Genomic DNA, 16,754 nt, shown 5'->3' on the forward strand with positions numbered 1-16,754 from the left:
ACCTATCCATTCTGCTTTGGCACATTCACCTATCCATTCTGCTTTGGCACATTCCCCTATTCATTCTGCTGTGGCCCATTCACCTATCCATTCTGCTACATCAAGTTATACCTAAAACATTTTAGTTCCCTATTCATTCTGCTGTGGCACATTCCCTATCCATTCTGCTTTGGTACATTCACCTATCCATTCTGCTTTGGCACATTCACCTATCCATTCTGCTTTGGCACATTCCCCTATTCATTCTGCTTTGGTACATTCACCTATCCATTCTGCTTTGGCACATTCACCTATCCATTCTGCTTTGGCACATTCCCCTATTCATTCTGCTGTGGCCCATTCACCTATCCATTCTGCTACATCAAGTTATACCTAAAACATTTTAGTTAAAACCACTCTCAAGATCTGGAACCAGTTTAGAAGTCACTTGGTTTGCAAGGGCCCCTCTACTCAGAAATAACGTTATTGATGGCACGTTTGCATCGTACCAACAACTCTCAGCTAAATTCCACCTTCCGAATAGTCATTTCTTTAGATATCTTCAAGTGCGCAGCTTTGTCCGTGACATGACCTCTCAATTCCTCATTCTTGAAGTGACCCACCAACTGATGCATTTATCCCACCATCCCCAACAGTAAAAGGGATTATTTCTTATAGCTATGATCAAATTTCCTCTCTTCACAATCCTTCGTTCGTAGCTATTAAAACTTTATGGGGACAGGATCTAGGTGATGAGTTTACTGATGCATCTAGAGGCAAAAGAAACACACACCTGTTTAGGCAAGGTGCTGGCTAAAGGAGTAGAACACCTGAAAAAGAAAAGGTGAGCCGCACGCTCTAGGAGCTCAGATGCAATAATGTAATAACCTAATAACCAACGTGTCCACAGATAAGCTGTCTTCATCAGGATATACAGAGTTGACTGATGACACATGAGAAGGTATTCTGCACCATGTCCACTCCTCTTCTATTTGTGCCAAACATGGTTTGATCCAATGCAAAATCCTCCACCACACTCACTGGACTAAACTCAGGCTTTCTAACACCTATCCTGATGTCCACCCTGTTTGTGACAGGTGTCGCCAAGCTCCTGCTTCATTAATACGTATGTTTTGGTCCTGCTCTTCCCTACATAACTATTGGTCTGCCATCTTTGATACCATATCTAAAGTATTACAGGTACCTTTTGCAACTACTGCCATGACATCATTATTTGGGGTTATACCTGATACTATAACACTACCAAAACACACATCTGACTCTGTAGCCTTTGTTGGCAAGAAGGTTGATTTACTTCTGTGGAAGTCATCCTCTCCTCCTCATTTTGTGTGGATTAAAGATCTCTTACACTTTAGTAAATTGGAGAAGAGAAAATATACCCTTCTTCTGACAAATTCTACAGAATGTGGCAACCTTTCTTTACCTATGTGGAGACACTAGCTTTGTATTTAATTGATCTACCTTTGTGAGTGTTTAATATTAGCCTTATTAGTCTTATTATTATAATTGTTCTCTTCATTGTGAAGACGAGCCATGTTTGTTGTTTCTAATGTTTTGTTATGAATGTATTACTTAAGTCTTTATGTTTTCATATGGGCGTATGTATAAAACCACGTGCAATGTACTGTATTTCAACCATTGTTTACTATAACTGTGAAAGGAAATACCAGTAAAAAGAGTTGCATTTTTTTTTACAAATAAAGTTACATTCATTCTACAGATTAATGCAACTTGGGGATTGGTTAATTAATCAACTGATTTATTGATTGATTCAAAGTGTCATACACCTTTCTCCTTCACCAATTCCCTCACCTCCTCTCTCCTCCTCTCCCATCCTCGCTCTCCTCTCTCCCGGCCCCTCCCTACTCCCACTCTCCCGTCCTCTCTCTCATTCCCCACCCTCCCCTCTCACCTGCATCATTGAGCCACTTCTCCAGTAGTGGTTTGAGTTTGCACATGTTCTTAAAGCTCAGGTTGAGGGCCTCGAAGCGAGAGATGGTGGTCTGGCTGAAATCATTACCATATAGCTTCCCCATGGCCATTCCCACGTCACCCTGAGAGAGCGAGGGAGGAGGAAAATAGAGAGTTAGCACACACACACACACACACACACACACACACACACACACACACACACACACACACACAGAAAGGCATACCTGTGTAAAGCCCAGTTTGATGCGTCTCTGTTTGAAGGTGCGGGCGAACACCTCCAGTTCCTCAAGGTCACTGGGCTCCTCAGGGTGAGAGGTCACAGAGGACACAGAGGTCATGACCCCACTGCCCTCCATAGCCTTGTCTCTCTACAGGGGTAGAGGGGGAGGAGGAGGAAAAAGAGAGTGTGGGAGCGAGAGAGAGCGAGAATTATATAGCAGAAGAGAGGCGTTTACTGGATATGACAGAATAATGAGAAGAGATGTTTGTTGGAAAGAGCCGGGCCTGTAGCCTCTCTCAAAGCCTGGGTGTTTCCTAAGTGGGCCTACCTGTGCTTGGAGCCCCAGCCTGGGAGCGGACAGGAGGCTCCCTTGGTTTTGCTGAGGTAGCTGAATCAGATTTGGTGTTGATAGTAGTCCTGAGGAGTGAAGAAGTGAGGCAATCAGTAAGCCTATGATCAGTTATGTGAACAAACAACACACGTAATATTCCACAAAGCTCCATGGTCGATCAGAGAATCCAATAGGCATTCTAGTATTAGACAGTTGAAGAACCTGTTAATGGTTGTCAACAGTTGGCACTTATAAATAAATGAAATCTGTTTGTTGATAGTTGGAACATCTACAACCCATCTTCAGGGCACTGTCCCAATAGAACAGAAACCGGTGGTAGTGACTCGTGCGAGCAGCCCACCTTGCTGCCCTTGGTGCTGTTGGAGGAGGAACTGAGGAGACTGCAGGTGGTGTCCTGGCACCAGAACCAACTGCTGCAGCTGCAACAACTGCTGGATGTCCTGCAGGGAGACAGGAGGATAAAACAGAGATCAGAGATGGAGAGAACAGAGGGGTCAGAGAGGGAGAGAACAGAGGGGTCAGAGAGGGAGAGAACAGAGGGGTCAGAGAGGGAGAGAACAGAGGGGTCAGATGTGGAGAGAACAGAGGGGTCAGAGAGGGAGAGAACAGAGGGGTCAGAGATGGTGAGAACAGTGGGGTCATAGATGGAGAGAACAGACGGGTCAGAGATGGAGAGAACAGACGGGTCAGAGATGGAGAGAAAAGAGGGGTCAGAGATGGAGAGAACAGAGGCGTCAGAGATGGAGAAAACAGAGGGGTCAGATATGGAGAGAACAGAGGGGTCAGAAATGGAGAGAACAGAGGGATCAGAGATGGCGAGAACAGAGGGGTCAGAGATGGAGAGAACAGAGGGGTCAGAGATGGAGAGAACAGAGGGGTCAGAGATGGAGAGAACAAAGGGGTCAGAGATGGAGAGAACACAAATGTACAGAAAATAAATTAAAACAACCCCTTCATATAGAGGCCAAGAGAAAATACTGAAAGAACAGCAGAGCAACACAAGCAATAAAGAAAAATATCAATAAAAACGGAGGATCCCAGACTGTCTCCTGAATCAAGACTCTTCCCCACCTCTTCCCAGCCAGGATGTGCCTTGTGATTGGTTGTCAGTACCTGGGCGGTGAGCTGAATTGGCTGAGAGAGGGTGAGCTGGGGATGAGTGGGCGGGACAGGGACAGGTTGACCTGTCTGTTCTTGTGTGCTCTGTCCCTGGGGCTGTGATTGGCCCTGCTGCCCTGTCTGTCCCGCCTGTTGCTGCTGGGCATGTTGATTGGCTGCTGCGGCTGCCTGAGCTTGCTGATTGGCTTGGGCGGCTGCGTGGGCTGCATGAGCTGCGTGAGCTGCGTTGGACTGCTGAACAGACTGCTGCACAGCTGCAGCTAGAAGCTGAGCCTGAGCCTGCTGCAGTAACAACTGCTGCTGAGCTGGCAAGAGAGCCGTCAACTGAGAAAGAGACCCCGAGCGAGAGAGAGACACAGAGAAAGAGAGCAAAGAGGGAGGGAGGGAGGGAGGGAGGGAGGGAGGGAGGGAGGGAGGGAGGGAGGGAGGGAGGGGGAGGGAGGGAGGGAGGGAGGGAGGGAGGGAGGGAGGGAGGGAGGGAGGTGCAGAGGGTATGTGAAAGAGCAGAGAAAAGGAAGAAGGTAAAAAGCAGTGAACTCAAGCCAGACCATAAGCATGTGTCTGTGTTTTTGTGAGTGTGCATCAATGTGTTTTGTTTGCTAAGCCTCTTCCTCCTTGTCTTACCCCTGCCAGTTGGGAGCTGGTCAGCATGAGCTGTGTGTGTGGGAGGGGCGTCTGTGAGGGGGCGTGGTTGTGGTGGGGAGGAGGGCCCAGGGACATCTCACCACACTCTTCCATCTTATTCTGAGAGGAGGAGAGAGAACGAGGGATACAGTTAAACGAAGCTGACTGTTCTGCTCTGTCTACTGTTGTAACCTGCATGCCAAAGGAAGGTGCCTTTCTTTTCTTTAGAAACGAGGGATAGTCATCCCTTCTTCCTGGAATGGGCATGTCCAAACTGGCTAATCTGACTGTTTTGCATACCTGTCAATCTGTATGCAAACGTGGCACACAAAACATACACACACACACATACACACACACACACACACACACACACCTTGTTGCTGCTGAGGGTTGGAGAAAGGTGAAAGGGACTGATTTTCATCTGCTGAAGCTGTTAAAAGAACAAAAACCATCAGTACAGAGAAACATAAACATAAATGATCATAAAAAAAGAATACACGACTGCAGTGTTTCTCAATCCTGTCCTGGGGACCCCGACATACAACATTCCACTCAGTAACTCATCATCCAGTGGAATCAGGTGTATTTTGGGTAACAACAGAAATGTGCCTCCCCTGGGGTCTCCAGGACCAGATTTGGGAAACACATTGCACTGCTGTACTGATGCTTGTGTCTTGGTATTAGGCTACTTGTTGTCAGTCATCTTTACTTTTCAGACCTAATGTGTGTGTTATTCAGATCATGATTGTCACCATTGAAAATGACTAATGACTAATAACTAATTATTATGTTTCCTAGAGGTACAGTGCATTCAGAAAGTATTCAGACCCCTTGACCTTTTCCACATTTTGTTACATTACAGCCTTATTCTAAAATCTATCAAATGTACTTTTTTCCTCATCAATCTACACAATCTGACAGAGCTCCAGAGTTCCTCTGTGGAGATGGGAGAACCTTCCAGAAGGACAAGCATCTCTGCAGTACTCCACCAATCAGCCACTCATCAGTTAAAGGCACATGTCAGCCCCCTTGGAGTTTGCCAAAACCTAAAGACTCTGAAAAGACACCTAAAGACTCTCAGACCATGAGAAACATGAATGCCAAGCGTCATGTCTGGAGGAAACCTGGCACCATCTCTATGGTAAAGCATGGTGGTGGCAGCAGCATCATGCTGTGGGGATGTTTTTCGGTGGCAGGGACTGGGAGACTAGTCCGGATCGAGGGGAAAGATGAACGGAGCAAATTACAGAGAGATCCTTGATGAAAACCTGCTCCAGAGCGCTCAGGACCTCAGACTGGAGCGAAGATTCACCTTCCAACAGGACAACGACCCTAAGCACCCATCCAAGACAATGCAGGAGTGGCTTCGGGACAAGCCTCTGAATGTCCTTGAGTGGCCCAGCCAGAGCCCAGACTTGAACCCGATCAAACATCTCTGGTGAGACCTGAAAATAGCTGTGCAGCGATGCTCCCCATCCAACCTGACAGATCTTGAGAGGATCTGCAGAGAAGAATGGGAGAAACTCCCCAAATACAGGTGAGCCAAGCTTGTAGCATCATACCCAAGAAGACCTGAGGCTGTAATCGCTGCCAAAGGTGCTTCAACAAAGTACTGAGTAAAGGGTCTGATATTTCAGTCATTTATTTTTAATACATTTGCAAACATTTCTAAAAAACAGTTTTTGCTTTGTCATTATGGGGTATTGTGTGTAGAAAAAAACGAATTTTAGCAATTTTAGAATAAGGCTGTAACATAACAAAATGTGGAAAAAGTCAAGGGGTGCACAAAATATTACCAGCGATATCAGTACTGAAATGAAGGTGAAGCACCAAGCGGACACAAACCTGATGGTTTTTATCAGGACCATTCCGCTCTGAATCTGTGTGGGGGGATAGGAAGCAATTAGAAATTAATCACACACACGCGCGTGCATGCACAAACGCAGACACATATGCACACACACAAACACATGCAGGTATGTACACACACGCTAACACGCACGCACACACACGCACACACACACACGCACGCACACACAAGCACACACACACACACACACATAGAAAAATACCTGTGCTCTCCATTGGAGAGTCAGCCCCTGTGTTCTCAACCTCTACTGGCTTTGACATCCTGATTTCTATGAGAACGAGAGAGAGAGACAGAGAGAGAGAGAGACATAGAGAGAGAGAGAGAGAGAGAGACATAGAGAGAGAGAGAGAGAGAGAGAGAGAGAGAGAGAGAGAGAGAGAGACAGAGAGAGAGAGAGAGAGAGAGAGCAAGAGAGAGACAGAGAAATACAGAGGGAGAAATACAGAGAGAGAGAGAGAGAGAGAGAGAGAGAGAGAGAGAAAGACAAAGAGAGAGAAAGACAAAGAGAGAGAGAGAGAGAAAGACAAAGAGAGAGAAAGACAAAGAAGAGAGAGAGAGAGAGAGAGAGAGAGAGAGAGAGAGAGAGAGAAAGACAAAGAGAGAGAAAGACAAAAGAGAGAGAGAGAGAAAGACAAAGAGAGAGAAAGACAAAGAGAGAAGAGAGAGAAAGACAAAGAGAGAGAAAGACAAAAGAGAGAGAGAGAGAGAGAGAGAGAGAGAGAGAGAGAAAGACAAAGAGAGAGAGAGAGAGAAAGACAAAGAGAGAGAAAGACAAAGAGAGAGAGAGAGAGAGAGAGAGAGAGAGAGAAAGACCGAGAGAGAGACAGGGGGGGGAGAAAGGAGAGAGACGGAGAGAGCAGATGATTAGGTTTAATGACTGGGAGTCAGCATGTTCAGGTTCAGCTGAAGCATTATACAGATAATCACATAGCAATAGAAAAAATGGAAGGTGCAAATGCTTTTGGTTGATGCTACGGGCGCTGAAATATGATGTCACACTGCAGTATTGGCTTTTGAATATGCGGTGATGTGTTTTGCTGTGCATCCTCCGTTCATTCTTTCCTATATGTAGGTGTATGTTGGGTCTAACAATAGGCCCTACAGAGGTTTGAGTGGGAACAGAACCCTACTAGACACCTCTATACTGATGTTACTCACTGTAGTGTCATCATTACACCACACCCCGCTATACTACACCACAACACTTCCTCCTTCCTCTCCTCTCCTCTGTACTGTACAGACAGCCAGTCAGGGCTGGGACTGTCCCCATAGACAGAGAGTTGAGGGGTGTGGGGGGAGGGTGAGAGGGAGGGAAAGAGAGAGGAGGAACAGGGGGTGGAATGGGAGAGTGGGTTGGGGCGGCTAGAAAGATTTAAAGAGATAGAGAGCGAGAGGTGAGGGGTACACAATTCACTGTAAATAAAATAAAAAGTTAATTATGTTATGTTAATTATTTTAAAGAAAGTTACTGTAACAGATGTTTCATTTGGCAGTTACTGTATTAACTACCACTTATTTAGTGAGAACACACAATATCTACACAGACACTGGTCTTTGCTGACACACTCCCTCACACCAACTTCCCTTTTATGAAAACATGCAAATCCACCCAACGAACAACTAATTATATCTGCCACCTGCATTATTAAAAACATTCCTCTTTCTCTCCCCCTTCCTCACAGTTCTCTCTATCATTTCTCCCCCTCTCTTTCTCTCTCTCTCTCTCCCCTCCTCACAGTTCTCTCTATCATTTCTCCCGCTCTCTTTCTCTCTCTCTCTCTCTATCTCTCTCTCCCCTCCTCACAGTTCTCTCTATCACTTCTCCCCCCCTCTCTCTCTAACTCTCTCCCTTCATCCCAGTTCTCTCTATCACTTCTCCCCCTCTCTCTCTCTCTCTCTCTCTCTCTCTCTCTCCCCCTTCCTCACAGTTCTCTCTATAACTTCTCCCCCTTTCTCTCTCTCTCTCTCTCTCTCTCTCCCCCTTCCTCACAGTCCTCTCTATCACTTCTCCCCCCCTCTCTCTCTCTCTCTCTCTCTCCCCCTTCCTCACAGTTCTCTCTATCACTTCTCCCCCTCTCTTTCTCTCGCTCTCTATCTCTCTCTCCCTTCATCCCAGTTCTCTCTATCACTTCTCCCCCTCTCTTTCTCTCTCTCTCTCTCTCTCTCCCTTCCTCACAGTTCTCTCTATCACTTCTCCCCCCCCTCTCTCTCTCTCTCCTTTCCTCACAGTTCTCTCTATCATTTCTCCCCCCTCTCTCTCTCTCTCTCCCTTCCTCACAGTTCTCTCTATCACTTCTCCCCCTCTCTCTCTCTCTCCCCTTCCTCACAGTTCTCTCTATCACTTCTCCCCCTCTCTTTCTCTCTCTCTCTCTCTCTCCCTTCCTCACAGTTCTCTCTATCACTTCTCCCCCTCTCTCTCTCTCTCTCTCTCCCTTCCTCACAGTTCTCTCTATCACTTCTCCCCCTCTCTTTCTCTCTCTCTCTCTCTCTCTCTCTCTCTCTCTCTCTCTCTCTCTCTCTCTCTCTCCCTTCATCCCAGTTCTCTCTATCACTTCTCCCCCTCTCTTTTTTTTTTTCTCTCTCTCTCTCTCTCTCTCTCTCTCTCTCTCTCCTTTCCTCACAGTTCTCTCTATCACTTCTCCCCTCTCTCTCTCTCTCTCTCTCTCCCTTCCTCACAGTTCTCTCTATCACTTCTCCCCCCCTCTCTCTCTCTCTCTCTCTCTCTCTCTCTCTCTCCCTCCTCACAGTTCTCTCTATCACTTCTCCCCCCCTCTCTCTCTCTCTCTCTCTCTCCTCCTCACAGTTCTCTCTATCACTTCTCCCCCTCTCTTTCTCTCTCTCTCTCTCTCTCTCCCTTCCTCACAGTTCTCTCTATCACTTCTCCCCCCTCTCTCTCTCTCTCTCCCTTCCTCACAGTTCTCTCTATCACTTCTCCCCCCCTCTCTCTCTCTCTCTCTCTCTCTCCCCTCCTCACAGTTCTCTCTATCACTTCTCCCCCCTCTCTTTCTCTCTCTCAGTTCCAGTATAAAGGATGAGTGCTCAGAGTAACATAAATGCTTGTTTATTTTATTCTCAAAGATGACAAAATCCAGTTTCACTTTTTGAAGTCAACAAAACTAAACTGTGAAACGACAACACAAATGAACAAATACAACCAACAGACTAAGTAAGCTACTATGTCCGTAACAGGTTATTATTTACAGTACCAGTCAAAAGTTTCATGTCTTCACGATTATTCTACAATGTAGAAAATAGTACAAATAAAGAAAAATCCTTGAATGAGTAGGTGTCTAAAACTTATGACTGGTACTGTTTATGAGTAATGGCATAGCACTACAGAGACTTCCCTTGTTTGTCCTCTGGGCTATGGAGCAGGACCAGAGTATGTGAGTGGAGGGGAGCTGAGCGTGCCCAATTTAACTGGAGCCTGGAGCGAGATTCCCAAAGGCTGGAGTGTTGGCCTTCTAGCCCACTCCAATTTAGCTTCAACAGTGCTCCAGTAGCGCTCACTTCAGGAGCTCAGGGCCTGCCCGGCCCAGCATGCATTTGTCTGCTGCTATAGTCCCTTGCTTTAGCTACTGTCATGGAGTTAAATATTTTCATAAAGAAACTGATCAAACACACAGGTGCAAAATCAAGGTGACAAAGATGAGGACCAATAGCAAGAGAGGGAAGGTGGTGATGTAATGACCACAACAAAGAAGAGAGGGAGTGTGGAGATGTAATGACCACAACAAAGAAGAGAGGGAGTGTAGTGATGTAATGACCACAACAAAGAAGAGAGGGAGTGTAGTGATGTAATGACCACAACAAAGAAGAGAGAGAGTGTGGTGATGTAATGACCACAACAAAGAAGAGAGGGAGTGTAGTGATGTAATGACCACAACAAAGAAAGAGGGAGTGTAGTGATGTAATGACCACAACAAAGAAGAGAGGGAGTGTAGTGATGTAATGACCACAACAAAGAAGAGAGGGAGTGTAGTGATGTAATGACCACAACAAAGAAGAGAGGGAGTGTGGTGATGTAATGACCACAACAAAGAAGAGAGGGAGTGTGGTGATGTAATGACCACAACAAAGAAGAGAGGGAGTGTAGTGATGTAATGACCACAACAAAGAAGAGAGGGAGTGTGGTGATGTAATGACCACAACAAAGAAGAGAGGGAGTGTAGTGATGTAATGACCACAACAAAGAAGAGAGGGAGTGTGGTGATGTAATGACCACAACAAAGAAGAGAGGGAGTGTGGTGATGTAATGACCACAACAAAGAAGAGAGGGAGTGTGGTGATGTAATGACCACAACAAAGAAGAGAGGGAGTGTGGTGATGTAATGACCACAACAAAGAAGAGAGGGAAGGTGGTGATGTAATGACCACAACAAAGAAGAGAGGGAGTGTGGTGATGTAATGACCACAACAAAGAAGAGAGGGAAGGTGGTGATGTAATGACCACAACAAAGAAGAGAGGGAAGGTGGTGATGTAATGACCACAACAAAGAAGAGAGGGAGTGTAGTGATGTAATGACCACAACAAAGAAGAGAGGGAGTGTAGTGATGTAATGACCACAACAAAGAAGAGAGGGAGTGTGGTGATGTAATGACCACAACAAAGAAGAGAGGGAAGGTGGTGATGTAATGACCACAACAAAGAAGAGAGGGAGTGTAGTGATGTAATGACCACAACAAAGAAGAGAGGGAGTGTAGTGATGTAATGACCACAACAAAGAAGAGAGGGAGTGTGGTGATGTAATGACCACAACAAAGAAGAGAGGGAAGGTGGTGATGTAATGACCACAACAAAGAAGAGAGGGAAGGTGGTGATGTAATGACCACAACAAAGAAGAGAGGGAGTGTAGTGATGTAATGACCACAACAAAGAAGAGAGGGAGTGTAGTGATGTAATTACCACAACAAAGAAGAGAGGGAGTGTGGTGATGTAATGACCACAACAAAGAAGAGAGGGAGTGTGGAGATGTAATGACCACAACAAAGAAGAGAGGGAGTGTGGTGATGTAATGACCACAACAAAGAAGAGAGGGAGTGTGGTGATGTAATGACCACAACAAAGAAGAGAGGGAGTGTGGTGATGTAATGACCACAACAAAGAAGAGAGGGAGTGTGGTGATGTAATGACCACAACAAAGAAGAGAGGGAGTGTGGTGATGTAATGACCACAACAAAGAAGAGAGGGAGTGTAGTGATGTAATGACCACAACAAAGAAGAGAGGGAGTGTGGTGATGTAATGACCACAACAAAGAAGAGAGGGAGTGTAGTGATGTAATGACCACAACAAAGAAGAGAGGGAGTGTGGTGATGTAATGACCACAACAAAGAAGAGAGGGAGTGTGGTGATGTAATGACCACAACAAAGAAGAGAGGGAGTGTGGTGATGTAATGACCACAACAAAGAAGAGAGGGAGTGTGGTGATGTAATGACCACAACAAAGAAGAGAGGGAGTGTAGTGATGTAATGACCACAACAAAGAAGAGAGGGAGTGTGGTGATGTAATGACCACAACAAAGAAGAGAGGGAGTGTGGTGATGTAATGACCACAACAAAGAAGAGAGGGAGTGTGGTGATGTAATGACCACAACAAAGAAGAGAGGGAGTGTGGTGATGTAATGACCACAACAAAGAAGAGAGGGAGTGTGGTGATGTAATGACCACAACAAAGAAGAGAGGGAGTGTGGTGATGTAATGACCACAACAAAGAAGAGAGGGAGTGTGGTGATGTAATGACCACAACAAAGAAGAGAGGGAGTGTGGTGATGTAATGACCACAACAAAGAAGAGAGGGAGTGTGGTGATGTAATGACCACAACAAAGAAGAGAGGGAGTGTGGTGATGTAATGACCACAACAAAGAAGAGAGGGAGTGTGGTGATGTAATGACCACAACAAAGAAGAGAGGGAGTGTAGTGATGTAATGACCACAACAAAGAAGAGAGGGAGTGTAGTGATGTAATGACCACAACAAAGAAGAGAGGGAGTGTGGTGATGTAATGACCACAACAAAGAAGAGAGGGAGTGTGGTGATGTAATGACCACAACAAAGAAGAGAGGGAGTGTAGTGATGTAATGACCACAACAAAGAAGAGAGGGAGTGTAGTGATCTAATGTCCACAACTAAAGAATCATTGTGGAATCTGAAAAGACATATCCTGAAAGCATGATGGTGTACTTACTACGTGTGCATGTTAAAAGCATGATGGGTAGATAACTAAGTGTGCATGTTAAAAGCATGGTGGGTAGATAACTAAGTGTGCATGTTAAAAGCATGGTGGGTAGATAACCAAGTGTGCATGTTAAAAGCATGGTGGGTAGATAACTAAGTGTGCATGTTAAAAGCATGGTGGGTAGATAACTAAGTGTGCATGTTAAAAGCATGGTGGGTAGATAACTAAGTGTGCATGTTAAAAGCATGGTGGGTATATAACTAAGTGTGCATGTTAAAAGCATGGTGGGTAGATAACTAAGTGTGCATGTTAAAAGCATGGTGGGTAGATAACTAAGTGTGCATGTTAAAAGCATGGTGGGTAGATAACTAAGTGTGCATGTTAAAAGCATGGTGGGTAGATAACTAAGTGTGCATGTTAAAAGCATGGTGGGTAGATAACTAAGTGTGCATGTTAAAAGCATGGTGGGTAGATAACTAAGTGTGCATGTTAAAAGCATGGTGGGTAGATAACTAAGTGTGCATGTTAAAAGCATGGTGGGTAGATAACTAAGTGTGCATGTGAAAAGCATGGTGGGTAGATAACTAAGTGTGCATGTTAAAAGCATGGTGGTGTACTTACTACGTGTGCATGTTAAAAGCATGGTGGTGTACTTACTACGTGTGCATGTTAAAAGCATGATGGTGTACTTACTACGTGTGCATGTTAAAAGCATGATGGGTAGATAACTACGTGTGCATGTTAAAAGCATGATGGGTAGATAACTAAGTGTGCATGTTAAAAGCATGATGGGTAGATAACTAAGTGTGCATGTTAAAATAAAGGCGGGTAGATAACTAAGTGTGCATGTTAAAATAAAGGTGGGTAGATAACTAAGTGTGCATGTTAAAAGAAAGGTGGGTAGATAACTAAGTGTGCATGTTAAAATAAAGGTGGGTAGATAACTAAGTGTGCATGTTAAAAGAAAGGTGGGTAGATAACTAAGTGTGCATGTTAAAATAAAGGTGGGTAGATAACTAAGTGTGCATGTTAAAATAAAGGTGGGTAGATAACTAAGTGTGCATGTTAAAATAAAGGTGGGTAGATAACTAAGTGTGCATGTTAAAAGAAAGGTGGGTAGATAACTAAGTGTGCATGTTAAAATAAAGGTGGGTAGATAACTAAGTGTGCATGTTAAAATAAAGGTGGGTAGATAACTAAGTGTGCATGTTAAAAGAAAGGTGGGTAGATAACTAAGTGTGCATGTTAAAATAAAGGTGGGTAGATAACTAAGTGTGCATGTTAAAATAAAGGTGGGTAGATAACTAAGTGTGCATGTTAAAATAAAGGTGGGTAGATAACTAAGTGTGCATGTTAAAATAAAGGTGGGTAGATAACTAAGTGTGCATGTTAAAATAAAGGTGGGTAGATAACTAAGTGTGCATGTTAAAATAAAGGTGGGTAGATAACTAAGTGTGCATGTTAAAATAAAGGTGGGTAGATAACTAAGTGTGCATGTTAAAATAAAGGTGGGTAGATAACTAAGTGTGCATGTTAAAATAAAGGTGGGTAGATAACTAAGTGTGCCATTGTAGCAAAGTCATTTTTTAAAAAGTTTCCATAATTTTTGTTCTACTGTACAATTAGCCATAATTGATTTTTGCCCAATAGGCCCGGCATATTCCAACTTTTAAGGAGATTTCTGTTTTGATTGGGTTATTTTGCCTAAAAGCCTGTTGGATTACCTATAGAAACAAACCTCTGCATCTCTGCCCAGCCTGGGGCGGCCAACAGGGTGTTTAGCATCCCCAGTGATTCTACAAGTATGGAGAGGATATTCACTGCTGCTGGCCTGCTCTCCAGGCACCATCACATGAGACAGAAGCCACAGACTGGCCAAACTGGTGTTTCTAAAAATGAACTCAAAGGCACTGTAGACTGAGCCTGATAGAAAGATGGCGCTGACGGAGAGGGCTGCCTCGCTTCTAGTCCTTCACAAGCATTTCGCTACACTCGCAATAACCTCTGCTAACCATGTGTATGTGACCAATAACATTTGATTTAATAAGTCTTTTTTCGTTTAATTTGTATGTTAGTCACAGCCTATATGCTCAATTTATAGACTATAATGACTTAATACAATGAAATGTTGTTTAAATGTTGAGCGCTTAATAATGTCACTGACTCCCTACCAGCCTAGTGTGTCACGCTCACAAATGCTTCACAACGTTATTTCTTTGTAGCTATAGCCTTGAAATAATTAAATAATATAGCTTAAATAATTCCTTTCCGTTCCTTCTTAGACTCAGTCTGGCTCCTGACCTATCTAGAGTGTTTATATGCTGTTTAATATGACATGTGGTCTATTAAAAACTGAGGGCTCCTCACATTCACCTTTTCATGTTTATTCAAATACTTTCCATTCAAATCGTTTGGTTTGGAAGGTCCAAGTAGTGAAGAGGAGCTCCAACAGCTATGAGCAGAATTTCCGACCACTCCGTTCACATACTCTGAGCAGGACCACTTACCAACCAATAGGGGGCAGTAGTGAGACACTGAACACATTTACCAACAATTACTATGGATGAGGTTCTTTTTTCAATGTTATTTATTTGATTTAACTAGGCAAGTCAGTTAAGAACAAATTCTTATTTACAATGACGGCCTACCCCGGTCAAACCCTAACAACGCTGGACCAATTGTGCACCTTCCTATGGGACTCCCAATCATGGCGGGTTGTTTTACAGCCTGGAATCGAACCAGGGTCGGTAGTAACGCCTCTAGCAATGAGACCGCTGCGCCACTCAGGAGCGCAGCGGTCTAGGGTACTATTCGTGATATGTAGTGGATTGAATAGCAACAGGGCTATTCAATACCAGGCCTCAATACCTCTAGAGCTGCTGGGTTTCCTTTCTCCCCACTAGTTCAATGATTGATTCATGTTGTTGATTGGCCAGAGAGTCCACTTGCCTGGAGACCCAGGTCTGAATCAGTTTAACCAAACCAATGAAAACCAATAGGGGTGAGGCCATTGAGGCCCAGATGTCTGAACAAGCTATATCCAGGCTGGATAACACAGAACACAAGAAGGCAGGGGCAGTACGTTACTTGTGACAATCAGGAGTTTTTTTTCTACAAACACAGGGTCTGCTAGGGGAAGCAGTGGTCAGACAGAAAAGCCCATTGGCTGTTCCTCACCAATGACACTTCAGATCTAACCACAGGAAGGATCCCTCTAAAATAGACAGATTTTCTCCATATCTTAATTTAGTCCAAAAAACTCAGATATGAGGAAGCAATTCAATGTTAGTGGTATGTAGTGAGGGTAGTAGTGTATATACAGTGTTAGTGGTATGTAGTGAGGGTAGTAGTGTATATACAGTGTTAGTGGTATGTAGTGAGGGTAGTAGTGTATATACAGTGTTAGTGGTATGTAGTGAGGGTAGTAGTGTATAAACAGTGGTAGTGGTATGTAGTGAGGGTAGTAGTGTATATACAGTGTTATTGGTATGTAGTGAGGGTAGTAGTGTATATACAGTGTTAGTGGTATGTAGTGAGGGTAGTAGTGTATATACAGTGTTAGTGGTATGTTGTGAGGGTAGTAGTGTATATACAGTGTTAGTGGTATGTAGTGAGGGTAGTAGTGTATATACAGTGTTAGTGGTATGTTGTGAGGGTAGTAGTGTATAAACAGTGGTAGTGGTATGTAGTGAGGGTAGTAGTGTATATACAGTGTTAGTGGTATGTAGTGCGGGTAGTAGTGTATATACAGTGGTAGTGGTATGTAGTGAGGGTAGTAGTGTATATACAGTGTTAGTGGTATGTAGTAGTGTATATACAGTGTTAGTGGTATGTAGTGAGGGTAGTAGTGTATATATATAGTAGTCTTGACTTCCGGCGCCGACAGAGATGGCCGCCTCGCTTCGCGTTCCTAGGAAACTATGCAGTTTTTTGTTTTTTTACGTGTTATTTCTTACACTAGTACCCCAGGTCATCTTAGGTTTCTTTACATACAGCCGACAAGAACTACTGAATATAAGATCAGCGTCAACTCACCATCAGTACGACCAAGAATATGTTTTTCGCGATGCGGATCCTGAGTTCTGCCTTACAACCAGTGTAACCGAGTGGATCACATGCAGCGACCAAAAAAAAAAACGACTCAGAAAAAGAGGGAAACGAAGCGGTCTTCTGGTCAGACTCCGGAGACGGGCACATCGTGCACCACTCCCCAGCATTCTTCTTGCCAATGTCCAGTCTCTTGACAACAAGGTTGATGAAATCCGAGCAAGGGTAGCATTCCAGAGGGACATCAGAGACTGTAACGTTCTCTGCTTCACGGAAACATGGCTCACTGGAGAGACGCAATCCGAAGCGGTGCAGCCAGCGGGTTTCTCCACGCATCGCGCCGACAGAAACAAACATCTCTCTGGTAAGAAGACGGGCGGGGGCGTATGCCTTATGGCCAACGTGAC

General features: G+C 44.5%; 1 protein-coding gene across 4 annotated transcripts in view; it reads right to left on the minus strand.

Moving 5' to 3' along the window:
• The window catches only part of LOC112235815 (POU domain, class 2, transcription factor 2), a 41,554-nt gene that overhangs the window by 14,793 nt on the left and 10,007 nt on the right, over positions 1–16,754 (minus strand). For all 4 annotated transcript variants that reach the window (XM_042304961.1, XM_042304960.1, XM_042304959.1 and 1 more), the window contains exons 2-9: positions 6,326–6,391; positions 6,099–6,133; positions 4,627–4,683; positions 4,251–4,370; positions 2,848–2,947; positions 2,484–2,572; positions 2,160–2,303; positions 1,913–2,054 (exon numbers count right to left, since the gene is read on the minus strand). In XM_042304961.1, the coding sequence (XP_042160895.1) occupies positions 1,913–2,054; positions 2,160–2,303; positions 2,484–2,572; positions 2,848–2,947; positions 4,251–4,370; positions 4,627–4,683; positions 6,099–6,133; positions 6,326–6,391 (753 nt within the window). The remainder of the gene's footprint in view (positions 1–1,912; positions 2,055–2,159; positions 2,304–2,483; positions 2,573–2,847; positions 2,948–4,250; positions 4,371–4,626; positions 4,684–6,098; positions 6,134–6,325; positions 6,392–16,754) is intronic.

Source organism: Oncorhynchus tshawytscha, linkage group LG23 (assembly GCF_018296145.1).
Source record: "Oncorhynchus tshawytscha isolate Ot180627B linkage group LG23, Otsh_v2.0, whole genome shotgun sequence".
Classification (NCBI taxonomy): Eukaryota; Metazoa; Chordata; class Actinopteri; order Salmoniformes; family Salmonidae; genus Oncorhynchus; species Oncorhynchus tshawytscha.